The 16,466-nt window shown below is 41.2% G+C and overlaps 1 protein-coding gene across 1 annotated transcript in view; it reads left to right on the top strand.

Moving 5' to 3' along the window:
- The window catches only part of khdrbs2 (KH domain containing, RNA binding, signal transduction associated 2), a 58,762-nt gene that overhangs the window by 105 nt on the left and 42,191 nt on the right, over window positions 1-16,466 (top strand). The window contains exon 2 of the mRNA XM_061087899.1: window positions 13,333-13,460. Within this exon, the coding sequence (XP_060943882.1) occupies window positions 13,333-13,460 (128 nt within the window). The remainder of the gene's footprint in view (window positions 1-13,332; window positions 13,461-16,466) is intronic.

The following is a 16,466-nucleotide window of genomic DNA, read 5'->3' as shown; positions in this document are numbered from 1 at the left end:
TTTTCTAAAATCTTGTTTATCTGTGGCATTCACCATCTCTGCAACTGAAAACACCCTTGTATTTGTATTTGGGGGGGGATGTCCAGTGACCTTATGTGGGATTATATTCAACACATTACCCCTGAATCTCAACGCTGTGACAGTGGATTCACTGTGGCTGTGCGTCTTGATTCGGGCACTGCCCTTTGGCTCCTTTTTGCAGAACTTTTTTTAATCTTTTTCCAAAGCTGGAGGAATGCAATGAGCACAGAATGGAAAGTACATAGTCATCACCTTTTATTCTAACCCTCCAAGGTCGAGCACCAGCACAAAACAGCCCCAACATAATAAGTCGAGTTTCCACGGAGCAGTTCTCTATACAGCTGGAGAGTGAAGTCACCGATCACCTCCATTACCTGGATGTTTGACTCATTTTAAAGGCTGTTGTGTACCAGCGTTTTAATCTTCACCATCGACTTATTTCATATCAAATTGTCTGTTACCATCATTTCTTTATCAGACTAAAAGAAGCTTCACAAACTTGACATCCTCCTTAAGTTTTCTTGAAAAAAGACACTAACCAAACTAAGCAAATATCAGTATTAGTCTGATATTCCTAAGAACTCTCCCTGTGCATAAATATTTCTAGATTGTTCGGTTAATGGGTGGAAGTCCACGTTTTTGTTTGCTCACATTCTGGTGAAAGTAAAAGCATTTCAGAATTGATTTTTTATCCAGCCATCATATTATGTTTTCTTCAATCAATCACTCAATCAATCAACTGCTATTTATACAGTTTGTATTCACAGATCGCAATTTGACTTGTAGGGCTTAACAAGGTGAGACATCCAACGCCCTTAACCCTCAACATGAGGAAAAACTACCAAAAATAAAATTGCAAATAATACCACAAATATCCAGAAAAAACAGTGACAGTCTCAAGTGAGCTCTCCCTCTACCAGGATGATCAGAAGAAGATGTCACATGTTACAGAGCACATCAACAAATTAACAATATTAGCAACATTCATGAGAAATGTGTGTAGCAGGAAATAAACCCACTGTTTTTGTGACAGACAGACTGAATAGTGCACGCTCTAATCGCAAGTATCATCGATTCTAAATAGAATGGATAATTCCTGAAAAATGCTTCATAAACATTTTAGGTGAATGTAGTGTAGCGTGACTAATCTTCTCTCAACACCAACGCTGTCATCAAGGTCACAGGAGGGACTCGGTGGAGCCGCTGAGACAGATGTTCCACCGTCTCCCCTCTGACTTCATGTCACACTTCGTCCAACAGGGGCCGTATAATCAAGTTCAGCCTGCAGCATGTAAAGTACCTTTCTCCACGCCGCAGGTGCATCCGTGGTTTCATTCACATATCGAGACTGTGTCACTTTTGATAGGCGGGAAAACTTATCACGGCGGAGCCAACACAAGGACTCGGCTCAGCTCGAAGCGGAATTTGAATCAGAGTCAGATTTATTGGCACAAGTGTGTTCGTGCTCACTGGGGGGGGATTTGGTTCCTGCAGTTGCTGATTCTCCTACAATGTGCAAAACAAAGTACCTCCTATTTACAGACAATATAAAAGCAAGGTACGGATCATATAAAAGGCAAACCATATGCTGTATATCAAGGGCAAGTGTGTGGTAGTGCAAACCAGAGTTGTGTGCATCATGTAACAGGAGGATATCTATGGTGTAGTTAGTAGATGTTACTGGTCAGCTGTTGATGAGCGTGATGGGGAAAGACACTCCTCTTGTGTCGGTAGCTCTGGTGAACACGGTTCTGTGGTGCCTGCAGGAATCTGTCACGCATTTCTCACCAGTTTTCCTTGTTCCTGGAGAGTACAAACCCCGGAGGGCGGTCAGAGGGGGCGGAACCAATGATTCCCCCCCCCCCTGCTGTTCTCACTGTTCGCAGCAGTCTGGCTCCTTTCCTGTTCTGTGGCTGCTCCCAACCAGGCCGTGATGGATGTTCCCAGCACGCGTTCTCTGACTGCAGCGTAGAACTTGCTCAACAGCTCCCGTGGCAGACACTACTTCCTCAGTTGCGGCAGAGAGAACATCCTCTGCAGTGCACTTTAGTTGATGGAGGTGATACCGGTTGGTCTCCCACCTCAGGTCTTGGGGAAAATGGTATTTCCCAGAAGCTCGAGGGTTGAAACAGTGCAGTGATGTTGCGAGGGGGAGCAGTGTCTCCAAGAGGCTGCTGTCATTTCCACTTGTTTGACTGCACCTGAGCACCAGTACTACAACTTTCTGCCGATACGCTGACTTGTCAGCATCTCGTATGAGTCCGATGAGCAGTGGTGTGGTCTGCAAACTTTAGAAGTTTGACAGCTGGGTCTTTGGAGGTGCGGCCTTTGCTGTATAGTTAGAAGAGCAGGGGGGAGACGACACAATAAGATACGTGATACACGGCAGACAACGATAATATCACAATACAGTGATTCTCCGATAATTGATATGTTGCAATACAATCATATACAACACATCATGGTATCTGTTTAACTGATGAAGATTACAAAATTCTCCCTAAAGATGTAAAGTGCTAGATTTTTGTGTTTATTCCCTGCAATTTATTGTCGGTTTCACAGATGAGACATGTATAAAAAAAAGTGTATAAAAGTATAAAACTAAAAGAGTAAATATCGATATTTGGTGCCAGCATCAATAATCGTACCTCATGAGTTGGAATGAGAAGGAGAAGCCTGAAGGAGGAGGTGGTCTCCTGTAGTTTGTTACGTCTTACAGGATCCTCGGCTGGAGTCTGGAGCAGGTGGTGTCGTAACATTTACTTTTCTCCGTTGTAAATGTAGATGTGCTCCCTCAAGGTAGACAGGTGTGCAATCCTAAAAATAACTAGTAAAGGTTTGAGTGATGTGCTGTGGAATGAATATTTTTTACTCTGTTTACATGAGAAAACTACATTAAAGCAAGCTAAACACTAAATAGTGTAACTATATTCCTTTAGGAACACGTGCTGCAGTGTATCAGGTGTAAAATGAAAGTCAACATTTACTATCGTCTACATTCATCCGTATTACTCTGTGATGTTAAGATTCCTAACACACATCTGTTCGGACGTGTTTGTGGAGAGAGGTGTAGAGTCCACCTCCATGTCGGAGTCGCACGCTGTGATTGGCCGGCTCTCTGGTGCCTCTGCTCCTTGATCTCCCCTGGTGAAGTGTGCCGCTGGGACACGTGACAGCGGCGCTCTCGTCGCTAACTGTGATGCAGATGGGATCGTCTGGCACACAGTGCACTTTGCAAGCTTTACTCAAGGCTGAGTCACACAGCCAGGACACAAAGGAAAATCAATGTCTTTATTGCATTTGCACAGTGAACGGGAATTAGCATGTTTTTATGGTATTGTATAGAAAGTGATTTCATTCAGGTGAAGCAGTTTTTTTCACTAACAAATACACATATACTCAACACAGTGCAGTTTTCAATTCTTCAAGTGAGTAAAACACGATAAACACAAATACAACACGCTGTTATACATTGCTAAGGAACAGAGAACATTTCGATGAGAGGAATCCTGTTTACGAGGTCAACAAAGAAAAATAAATTCATCACTCACAATAGTGAACAATTACTCTGATAAACTGTCAGCTCGGTCAGACTCTGGCAGTGTTCAACATCATCAGCTGTGGGCAGCATCTGAAATAATCGTCATAATTCCAACCACTTTCACACAGTTTCAATCATCTCATGTCAGTCCGCGCTCATGTTTGATACAGATTCATCAGTGGACGGCAAGATAAACTGCACCCTCAGATTTATAGATCCACAGCTATTAGTCACTGAATAGCGGAGCATGAAATCCTGCATTATTCACGCCATGCACGTTTACCAGCGTGACATGGATTTACCACGGCCTCAGTTAACGGCTCCGTATTTATGGAATGAATTGGTTATTTGTATAAGTTAGTGTCGCCTTTAAATTTGTTTTTCTTTCTTCGAGCGGAGTAAAGCTCTTCCAGTGGGTGGGTGAGGATGATTATCTCTCAGTTTGGAGTGTGGGCTACTGGTTTGCTTTCGACAGTGAAGCAGTGAAATAATGTTTTTAAACACATTCCCCTCAAGACCATTACTTAAAATCACTTAAACTCGCGTATCACAGCTCATTTCAGCGTATAAGTGGGCAATGATTACTTGGATTGACACATAAATGTCAATGTCGAGATTTAATCTGCGGCCAAATAAAGAACCGCACCGTTCTTTTTAAAGTGGGTTGAAGTTAGAGACAAGAAAGAGAAGCCTTTAATAGATCCCAGCGGTTTTCTTTGAAATACTTGCCTACATGCCACGTAGCTCAGTCCTGTCATGAACACCGATGGGATTCCTAATAAGCAAAGCAAAACGCCGAGCAGGCAGACGCACAGAGGAGGCTGTGCTCTGAGATGTCTGATGGACGGGTAGAGGCATATTGGTTGATGAGAAAAACAAAGGCAAGTGTTTGCATCGGCATGGTTCCATTTTTAGATCAAAGGTGACAATTCTGCACATTACTTTCTTCTTCTTTTTTTTTTACAATGACAAGATCTATTTTATATTGTTGCTAAGCATTACTAATCTCAAATGCCCTCACAAGTGCTGCCAGGCGAAGCAGCAGCACAAACAAAATCTTCATGAGATCTGAAGAACGCCAGGCTTCTCAGAAATAAAGATGAGCATGTGCTGTTTATGGAGGAGGCCCATGACTCACGTAAAGTAAAACATAAGAGAGAAGAACATAAGAAACACCTCGCGTCTGTCGAGTTTACCTGTGTTCTCACTCTCAATGAGGTTGTCAGTTTAATGTGTTTAAGCGTCAGTGGGTATAAGATATTTGAACTGCAGCTTAGAAACTGCCTTTTGATGTGAAACACAGCAGTGTGCGAGCTCAATGCCTCCTTTAATCCTTTATCATATCTGGGTTTTATCTGGTTTGCATTTAGCCCTTCTCCAAACTGTCAGAGCTCAAATTCTCTCTTCAGCACCCGGCTGCACTTTGCTGGCGTTCTCTCAACGACTCTTAAGCAAAAAGAGGAAATGTTCTTAAAAAATAGCTGAAATATCAAGTAGTTAATCACAGTATAAATCGGTTTCTGTTCGAGTAGATGGTAAATGCTCTGTATTTATGTGGCACTATTCTATACTTGACAACCACTCGAAGCCCTTCACGGTAGAGTTCTGCCATTCACACACACATTCATACAGTGCATCTGTGTGCAACACTTTCTCTATCAGACATCACCTGCACACACGGAATCTGGGAGACTGGGATCGAACCACTGACCCTCTAGTTAGTGGTTAACCTGCTCCAACCCCAGAGTCACAGACATGCTTCTGTGTGGAAGGTACGCCGAAACGCTAGTGGCGGTAGAGTTTCTATGCTGGTGTTGAGTTTCTTCCGGTGTCTGGTCTGCTTATTTACAAATTCTCTGGTGTCTGTTTACCTCAGACCGTGTTGGAGTTGCAGCTGATAGAAGTGGATGAGAAATTCCTTTTTCTCAAAGAACTGCAGCCAAGAAAAGAAAGATGTCGTCCGTGTTCGTTCCTTCAACTCAATTCAAAAATGGCGGTGAGCCTGCTTGAAATGCAGTGCTACCAAGCGGACCAATCACGGCTCTTGTGGTCAGCGTTATCTCGAAGCGTAGTTACATTTTTGGGGACCTATCCATCCGTCCATCTACCTGTCATTCCATCCAACCATCCATCCATCCATCCGTCCATCCATCTATCCGTCTACCCATCCCTCCATCCATCCGTCAACCCATGCAATGCGTCCATCCATCCACTCTTCTTTAACTTTTATTAAAACTAATCAGACATTGCAGGAACCCTCTTAACTTTAGTCAACTATAACGTAGGGCAGTAATTAGAATCTGAGAGAGTAAGCTGTACTGACTGTTGAATAGATGCATCATAGTCTGTAGATGCATGATAAAGTATAGTGTTGACAAACACTCCTATAACTTGAACAGACATGTCTTACATTCTTACAATTGATTGGGATGATGCCCCACCACAGAGAGCAGTTCAGTCTAGGAACTCTAATTGATTTTCACTTAATCTCTCTCCCTCTGTTGTTTATAAATTGTTAGTCACATTTTCAGCAAGCCCATTATGAGAGTATCCAGCGGTGACTCAGCTCGTAGCAGCAGATACGCCGCCGCACCCCATGTGGTGTGACCTGATCAAAAAGACAAAAACAAAAAAGATTACATTGCATTTCAGGAAAGTGAGACATTGCATTTCATTTTGGCCGTTTAGCCGACACTCTTATCGAAAGTGACTCACAATGAGTGCCCGGGTTGAATAAGATTAAATTCCAAGGTCATGAGCGTTTTCAAGCAACAGAAATGAGTGGATGAGCCAAAGCTGCAGCACTCGGAAAATAGATATTACAGATCAGATTATGTTTCTGTGCCTCTTGAATGCTCACATATAACCGGGAAGTTGTAAATACAACAAATAAGGGACAGAAAGCAATATATATGTTGCTGTCCATCCTTTTATTTCTTTATTTGCTACTTTTATATATAACAAAATGAAACTGATACATACATAAATAATAGTGTCTTTTGCATATGTTATCTAGGAGATAAAGACCATGGTGTCACCAAAGATAAATGTGAGGCATACTTTCTGTCCTGTCTGGCCTCTATGTTGTGTATAATCTGTTTATTTTATTCAAAATATGTAATTTGTATGAATAGTAATTACTCTTTCACTTTGCGTTGCATATTCAGCAGAGAATTTGGGGACGGCATTATAATTAGATTTAAGATTTAATATGTTATCTCTGTGTCAAGGGCCGAATGCAATTTGCCTCTGTGCGGCTCTGTTAAAAACACATCAGCAGCACGGGGCCGAGCGGGGGTGCGCATTTCAAACCCGTTGCATATAAATTCATCAGTCCAGAGTGAAAAAGGCCAAATCTAATTACACGTCTTGTCGTCCATCCACCCCCTCACCAGGTCCACTCTGCCAGTCGGAGCACCATTACTGTGTTTGGTGGTTACAAGCATTTAGTTATAGGAGAGTAATTCAGCCTGGTGTCAACAAATGACTTCTGAATAACACTCCATGGATGCTTTGGTTTTCGTGTGTCATTTCACACCAGGCCGTCTCTCTACTGACGAAACCTGTTGTAAAAAAAATGTTTTTTTACATTTATATAACTTGTTTATCTTTGTTTATGTTTTTCATTTATTTTCCATTTGCTTGATTTTATATCCTAATGAACACCAGTGGTATTAGACTGTTTCCACTTACCGCGAGTGTATCCTGCTAGAAGTCCTCCGCTGGTCAATTTCTGCAACCCTACACCCGCCCGCACCCACAAAGCTCCAAACTGGACCCGGCTCGTTACCCACTGTTATCTCCAAGTCCAATCTGGACCCGGCCAAACATGTCAGCATATAACCAGCCCCCTGTGATTACATGCTACACACACTGTTACTCACATGGCCTCGTTGTCCTCCTCTCATGATGGTTGAGTTGTGTTCTTAGAAAATGTTTTGGCAATTGTCGCAGCCCTAATGCAACACCTGCCAAACTAGTAGCTGTCAACAGCTGATATTTTTTCACAAACAGTAAAAGCCACTGAGGACGTATTCACTAGTGGCTCTCTCTGTCTTATGTGACCCGTTTTGTACTAGTTGGTTCATTGTCAGTAGTGACGGTTAGTTAGTAAAACAAATCCTTGACTGGCTAGGCTTCATATAAGATGATTAAGATGTAATCGTTTCAATGTCAGATTTCTCACAAAAACACTTTTTAATTCTCACAAGCTGCCCGCCCATGTTTGCTCAACACCTGTACCTGATCCCAAATATATTTGTTTACATGACTTCTTTGCAGGATAGCCAGTGCAAGACTGATACGTATTTATATATGATAATATCCGGACCTAGCCCTTACCCCAAACCCATTCATATTGCATATGAGTCCATTAAATAGTTACCTCTTTTTAAATTCTACATCCCGACCCCTGTCCACTTTCCCTGACCCCAGGGGTCTCTACGTAACGGAGGGTCAAACATAAATCTGTGCCTGCATCTACTCATCACCTGTGGGTGTTTGAATGTCTTGTCCCCGGACCGTACTGACCAAAATGCTTTTGTGCAGCCTTAAATGACATGGAGAAAAATCTGACATGACAGAAAGGTCTGTGCTATTTGAACAGTAATAATTCATTTTTGATTGAATTGTGAAGTCATTATTGTAGATGTACTTTTCAGCAAGTAGAAGCAATCAGGGAATAATTGATTGCTGTCAAAAACCTTTGTTTTTCTCAGGCCTTTTACTGCAGTTGGTATATCAGATTTGTTAATTAAACATATAGAATGATAATCACTCAATACCAGTATTGACTTGTTCAACACTTTTTGAATCTAATCATTTTTGTATGAGTATTTTTACCTCATTCAACAATACATTGCCACAGCTACCAGGATCTTTACCCAGCAGAAGTGGGGAGTTTACGTGTGTATTTTCGACTATTCTGCAGCTTCTCCCTGTGTTGCTCATCAATCAATCAGGAGGTTATTCAAGGTTTCAAGTCTTTCAGCCAGCTTTGCAAAATATAAGGTGAGAGTGGAAAACAGAGGCTGCTTACTGTGTGTTATTTGTCTACACGGAGCGCTTGTCAGATTCTAGGACATCCTGAGTTGCCGCTCTTGTTGGGTGTGATGAGGTTCGTCTTCATGCTCGGTTCTGTCTCATCAAATCGCATTTTGGCATGACAGTGCAGGGAGGCAGAGATTAATCAAACCTATGTAGGAAGATATTCCTTTTGATATTTATTCATTATGGTGAATTGTTTCATCATAGTTTAGCCGTGTACAAAGAAACGTGTGAGTTTTGTACACTCCATTGACCCATCGTAAAAAAAGACACGTCCCTCCACAGCAGAGCAAGAAGCAAGCACTTACACTTTTAAAGCAGCTTCTATTCAGTATTAGAAAAAAACTGCATGCTTTAGACTGTATGGCAAATAAAGCCTTAAATCCAATAAAGCTACAATGTGAAGACAAACAGCTGAGTAGTAAACATATAATCTCAAATAATGCACCTCCCATCCCCCTTGTTAGTGTGGTTGAACTGCATACATTCTTTTTTATACTGAAACAAGCTCAAATATTGTTAGATATGAAGTACCTCTGCCAAGGAGGTTGTGTTTCCATCAGCTTTTGTTTGTTTGTTAGCAGGATTATGCAAAAACTACAGGACGGAACTTGGTGGGAGGAAGTGTCAGCGTCAGGGAGGAACTCATACATTTTTGGGGCAGGTCTGTATCAGGGGGTGGATTCAGGATGTTCTCTTTTTCACTTTCTTTCATTTTCCAGCATTTTCCTTTACTTGCCAGGGAGAGAATTATGTGTGAATCTTGACAAAACAATCCAGTTTTATCAAGGGGGTTGGTTGGCAGCGATGAGTGTGTTTCTGGTCTGGATCCAAATTGAAAACTGGATCTAGTAGATTGAAATGTGGTCTCATAGGGGTGTTTGCTTTTTCAGCTGCTGTACGGTTACAAACAGGGGCAGAAACCTGTGTGTGGCTGAGTTAAGTGAATCAAAAATGCCACAGAATATAATCTCTGAATTCCCAATAGAAGCTAGAATCTAATTTACTGTAATGATGAATAATTTGTGTGTTGATTTTTAAAGGTATCTTTTTTATTTTATTTGTTGAAATCCACATCACGTCCCGATAGCCATCAATACAATACAGTTGCTTGTGTCTGCAGCCCTGGCAGGACTGTAATAAGCACGACTTAATGAAAAGATTGGCTGGCGTACCTGTCTGTCACCAACCAACCTGCCTGTCTGCGTGCTGCCTGCCTCTGCTCTCACTGCACATGACTGGAGTCTTCAGTAAGGGAGACATGCACCACTGAGCCAGAGAAGACAGAAGAAGTTAGCAAGCAAAAAGTTGTCTTCTAGCTTTGGTTAGAGCGCATTCATGTGATATTAGGGGCTGGGATGTGTCGGTTGCATTTTGTATTTCATATGCATATTAAGTTTCCAGGATAAATGGACTGAGGACTTTTCCTCAGTCTTTGTTGCTGCAAACTGACCAAAGCAGATGTATTTAACTTTAATCCATGGCAAACCGGCTGAGCACATTTTCTTTTCCAACAAAACGTCGTCTCTGAACTTGTGCGTTTACACGTCTATTTGGAAGCTGCCCAGTTAAACCAGGGTTTTTTTCTTGTTTCATTCTTGGTGACTGAGCAGCTCTGCTGAAGCAGTTTGGACAGCGCAACAGAGGGGATCAAGAGCACAAGAATAGTCACTCGTTCAGTTTCCTCGCTGACACTTTTTTTCATCCTGTGTGAGGGCTGAAACCAGGAACCTTCAAAGCACATTCTCGCGTCTCTGATCTTCAGGCTCCCGCCACTTCCCACCACATATTTGACAACGATGATACCAGTGTGAACGTTTCTCCGGATTTATACAGTGTAAGCTCATTTTCCACCGTTTCTCTCCCTTCCCATCTTTTACTCTCTCGCATGCGTTCGCACACAATCTCCGAGTTCACAGGCAGGCTGCACTTTAGAATAAAGGTGTTTCTCATTATCCACTGTTACAGAGGACAATAATCGTCACGGGCTATAAAAACAGCATTACTTCATTCAAATGATGTGAACATTATGCCCATTTGAAAGTTAAATACTCACTTTCAAAATGAAAATTCATCCCAAAACAAATTTCCCTCCATATGCAGAGGTCCATAACTAATGTATGAGGATATCGAGAATTAAATCCTTGATCAAACCTGGAAGTGGGACTGAGCACAGAAAGCACATGAGCTTCATTTGATGGTATGAGTTTTACAAATCTAAATGAGTGAATTTTTTGCGTTTGCACATTTGCATTAAGTATTGTGGCAGAGCAGCCAACTCTCAAATGTTCAAAACTTTAACAAGTCCTTGAAAGTATAAAAGACTGTGTGGCTTGTCTCTCCCCTCCACAGTCACACACGTTGTTTTAGATTTTTTCTTTATTCACAGGATGATATCATTTCTTCCAAATGCATTAAAAGTCTCATTTTCAAAATTAAAACCTTTTTCTGATCAGGCAACGCTACAATTAAGGTTGGGTTTAGGCCAATTCACAAATCGCTTAGGGAAACTGTGGCTTTGTCATGAGGATTATGATTATAACCATTTGGCTTGTTGAAAAGAAACCAAGATTGACTCTCTTTACACTGTGTTGAGGTCAGTCCGTCCAGCCAGGTCTCGTCTGTGTATGGACTTTGTGGTTATATATTTTTTCACCATACTTCCATCTTCATCATGTGTAACCTGTGGTGTCTAGCGTTGTGTTCAATGTGATGTGCACGATATTCTTTGGCCTGACCATGAACATCTGTCAAAATCGCAAAATCCAGTAATCAATAGGGTACATTTATCACAAATCCAAAAACCGAAATGTGTTAGCATACTACACAATTACTCTAATGTAATAACTTCATAATTTGTGCAAACACAATTTGACATACCTCTTGTGTGAAGTCCCATCGAAGTGAATGCATAAACTTTGTAGTAACAATTTACATTGCATAATATATTATTGTATAATTGGTAATGTTACATTTGTTCCCAACAGAGACAAAGAATAATTTCTCAGAAATATCATTAGTTCCTTTTCGACTTTAACTTGTATATTTTTACATTGTCCCTATGCAGCTCCTCATGTACTGTATATAAAGAAGAGCCAGTTCATAAATGTGCTTGCACACCACAGGTTGTGTTTGATATATGTCCTCAGGCAAAACACATAATATTAAATGGCATATTCTGTAGGCTCTTGTTATCCTGGGACATCTGCCTCATGTAAAGTGTCACATAAGGAATAAGGAAGCGTTGATGTGAGAAAAAGGCTGTATGCTTGGATTTCAATCTGTCAACCTCCCTAAATGTTTAATAAAGAATCCAGACAGCAGTCCTGAGAGGTAATGAGCAAAATCTTTCCTTCAGCAACTATCTCTGTTAAGGCTGTCCCTTCTGGCAATGACTCTTAGTAACCTAAAAAGGCATTTTCACATTCATTCATTTGCACTCCTCCATTTTGAATGACCTCTCTCAGCTTTTGACAGTTTAGCAGCGCAGACAGCATCTTCCAATTTAAATGATCTTCTTCGGACAATCAGTCACAATCAGAGAGACTGTGTCACGCTGGAAGAAATCACTGCATTTCATGGATTTTGTGCTTTTCATGCGACTCCTGGTGCAAAACTGACACCACTGGCCATTCTTTCCAACTATTATCCACACAAACGGATAATTTGTCAGACTGTGAGACAGTTGACACAGATTATATATTGCATTCTGACTCTAATCAGGATGTCTTACAGTCTATAATCAACTCTCTTACTTAGTGAACATTTTAGCCTTTTATCTGCCCAGGCTGGAGCTGTTTGTTAACGTCACAGCTTTGTCTGCCGGCTGTCGGCAGCTCAGATAAGGGTGCAGTGCTCCAGCCTCAGTGAACTCTTGAGTTTCAATATAGCAGCTCAGGTGTGTTGCCCACTTGTTCTCGGTCTTGTTCAGGAACATATTGTATTGTGCCGCAAGTGTGTTACAGACCTGAAATTGTGATTCTGTTGAGTAGAAGTCAGATCAAGGAGGAAACCACAGAGGTTTTCATTTCTCAGGGATCATGTCTTGTGAGTGTTGAGTTCAGGGGGTTCCTGTGGAGCCGAACCAGACGGTTAATATCCACCTCTCATCTCCTTCCTGTTTGCAATCAGGCCGTGGAGACACAAGAGGACCACTGGGCCAATTTGCACAAGATTTGCACATCCTGTAAAGTGCTGCAGCTTGATTGGAACCAATGATCTGCAAATATGATCTTAATATGAGAGTTCAACGACTCTGATATCAAACGTTTTGTATATTTAATCTGACAGCTGTTTAAGTCCTTCGCTGTGCGGGGATGAGGGAACGCTCGCGGCTCACGAGAGCTCAGTTTGCAGTGAAGTGAGGCACAGTAAGCTGACTGCGAGTTTGGCCTCTGTTGTTATTTTGACTGGATCACGAGATTACAGGGTTTGATGTAAAGGACGTAGCGGTAGTCAGCGGGATAATCTCATATCATTAAGTTTGCAATGTGAGCATATTTACAACTGAGACACAATAATAATCAGCTAAAATGATTCACTGTGTGCGATGCAATGCATAGTTTAATTCCCACAGATGCGCCCCGAGCCTAACATTACACTGTGTGGTTGTCATGCTGCAGTGAACTCCAGAGCCCAGTTGCACATGTGGACTGATTCTGTGTTTTCAGTTACATAACAAAACTAATTATCTTCTTATGTTTTTTTTTATTTTGTGTTTGCAGAGATTGAAAAGTATGAAGGCGACGATTTGAGAAAAGATGGCGACATAAAGAAATACCTAGATATCATCAGCAATAAAAATATCAAGCTCTCCGAAAGAGTTCTCATTCCAGTGCAACAGTATCCAAAGGTAAGAGACACAACAACAACGTCTTATCCCACAAATCTCCTCCCTATGCCTTTATTCTTTTATGAAATCTTATGAGTGAAATGAGCAATTAATAAACAGAAATTAAGACAGCCTGGAATTGTGATGTTACAAACCTAAGACACCAATCCTGTCATCTTGTGGGTGGAGCTAAGTAGCCGGACAAGGCTCCTCAAATGCAAGTGGTGGAGAGCAGGGGCGGGGCCACATTAGCATTTTCATAGATCTAAGTGAGAAAAGGAGCAATTTAGGCCATTTAAAGGTGACAAGGGGAATTTTTTGATTTTAAACATTTTGAATTTGTCATATTTACGAACAAAGAAGGTTTTTAGTGGTTTGTAATAAGATGTTGGGGTGGGGGAATGGACTGGTTGCTTTGCCTTGGCCATGTTGGTTGCAGCTTTCCTTCTGAAACTACAAGGTAACCTGCTGTAATTAAGCCGCCACAAAATACCTTTGAACTAATAACTAACTAATCAGTGAGGGGTGCATCTTAGTCTGGAAACTAGACACCTGCCGCACCCATTGCATAAATACTTCGGGCAACGACAATTCCGATAGAATGTTATCGGGCCGCATCGGCTTACTTCCGGTTAATTATCGAAAAACTAAGTTTTTACAGCCCTAAAGCGGCAAAGAGTAGATTGAAGAACAATCACCATAAATCACTGTGTGACACAGTACACGGTATTTTGATTAATGCAATATCACGACTGACAAATGAAATGTGGCCTAATGAGGCTTCACCATTGGGCGTCTCAGCAACAACACACAGCTGCTGGTATTGAACCTGAAGGCTTTACTGCCACTGTGATCAAAGGAGGCTGCTTCGCTGACTGCGTTTAAATCGTCATGCAACAAGCAGCTAAGAATGATTGCGGCAGTTAAACAACACAGATCGCAACAAAACATATCTTGATATAGTTTATTGATTATATGTCCTGCCTACAAATACATAATATACTGCATACAGTGTGTTACAGTAGGTAGAAGAAACAGATCGATGTTCCAGTTCCAGGTCATTAGCAAGAATATTTCTTTTTAATATTTTTAAAGTATTTATGGTCTTTACTTTAAAATATGATATATAATACGTATATATATATACAAACACTTTAAAAATCTTGTCTGACCAAACCGATTCTGTAGATCAGTTAACTGAACCTTGTCATTTCTCAACAGCTTTTCATTGCATGCTCGTAAAAATAAGGATATAAGATGATATGGTATACTTGGCATCCGAGAGTTGCTATAGACTATTAATTTTAAGTCCCATAAAATGAAAACTGCCCAGTGTAATGTTTCACCATCTATGACAAAAACCTTTTTTAATGTTTATATCAAAATATTACTTGTTTTTCTTCCTTTGAATGTAGGGTTGGTCATTTGGATCTGAACCACTTTTTTAATCTTATTTATTAAAATCCTTTTCACGCCCAGACAGCCATCAATAAATAAACAAACTGATATCTGTGGCCATCACAGGACTGTAACAAACATGACCAATCATTTCATTGGAACAGAATGAAATGATTGGCTGGTGAACCTGTCTGTCACTAAACAACCTGCCCTCCTCCACACACCATGCCCGTGCTTTCACTGCGCTTTCACTGCGCATGACTGGAGTGTAGTGAGAACTGAAACAGAGATGATGTTATAGAGCAAGTCAAGAAAAAAGTCTTCCTCTAGTAGCCAGTGGTTGTTTATCAGTTTTTGGTCTTATGGGAGGGGGTGGGATGTATCTCTTGCATTTTTCAAAACTCTTGCTATCTTTTCTAGGATTACCAACCTTAGTTTTAAATTATTTTGTTGGAGTATATTGTTTTGGGCGAAGCAAACTCAAATCTGATCATTGGTTGTGGTGGGACCTGGCCAGTGCCACCCATCACACAAAACTTGCACCTTCTTCTTTAGACCGACACTTGGTGTGTACCTCACTTTCTGTGTGCAACAATATAGCTATTATCATCATCGCTCTGCTCCTCTCGTCTTCATCACCCTGCTCTTCTAGTGGCTCCACTCCCAGCTTCCACACACTCACAGACACATTTTGTATCCAAGTGCTGATTTGAATTGTTTCACGTCTGGTCTGGTCTCGAGCTCTGCCCCAGCATTTCACAGCTATTTCTTGGAACCGTACTGCACAGCTGATGAAGCTGCCTAGACACAGCAACACCTCACAGTCACGGGATGCGTGCTGCTAATGGGATTCCTCATGAATTAGATTTTTCTTTTTGAAGTTGTTGAACACTGGCGTTGGCGGTGGTCTGCGTTTTCAAAGTGGCCTTCTAGTTTCAGATGTTTGCTGATTCTGTGCGGCCATACTTTTACTGTAGCTGTGCCACATTTGTCCAGTGAGCCCCTCTGGACACTCCACAGAAATCAATTTGCTGTTAACTCCTTAGAAAAAGTGTTGAGAAAGTAATTAAACAGTGTCCAGGAAGTCCTCACTCTATCAAATTGATTTCAGATCTGTAAAAAATGCCAATGGAGTCCGTTTCTTGTGAACAGACGATTCACAATGACTCTCATTCAGGGGAACTTGCCGTCCATCCATTACAACATCTTTCATTGAAGGACCTCTGAAATGGGAATACTTTATTTTCCCACTGTCTGCAAAAACTCAAAAACCAATATGTAAACTAGTCCAGAGACTTTTGCAGTGTTTGAAAAGAAGAATTCATACTTTTATCTCGAACACAAAGTTACCTTTTCAATTTGTAGAGATCATTATTATTTGGCTGCAGAAATAAGTTTTGTAGGTGTTTGAGGTGTTCAAAAAAAGAATAAATTGTCACCTACTTCAGATCCGTTGTTCTGTGCTGATTGAGCTCAAGCGTGGCCAGAGGGCGGCGAGCCACCACTTCACTCAGGGTGATGTCAGGATAAAATTGCTTACATTTTCATGAAATTAATTGGAATCATTATTCTCATCATTTTTGGACACGTATTTAGAATTTTGTACAGGAAGTCAGACAGTTTAGATTT

This window comes from Limanda limanda, chromosome 15 (genome assembly GCF_963576545.1).
Source record: "Limanda limanda chromosome 15, fLimLim1.1, whole genome shotgun sequence".
Classification (NCBI taxonomy): Eukaryota; Metazoa; Chordata; class Actinopteri; order Pleuronectiformes; family Pleuronectidae; genus Limanda; species Limanda limanda.
The sequence above is the reverse complement of the archived record's forward strand: the minus strand, read 5'-3'. Positions and strand labels throughout refer to the sequence as shown.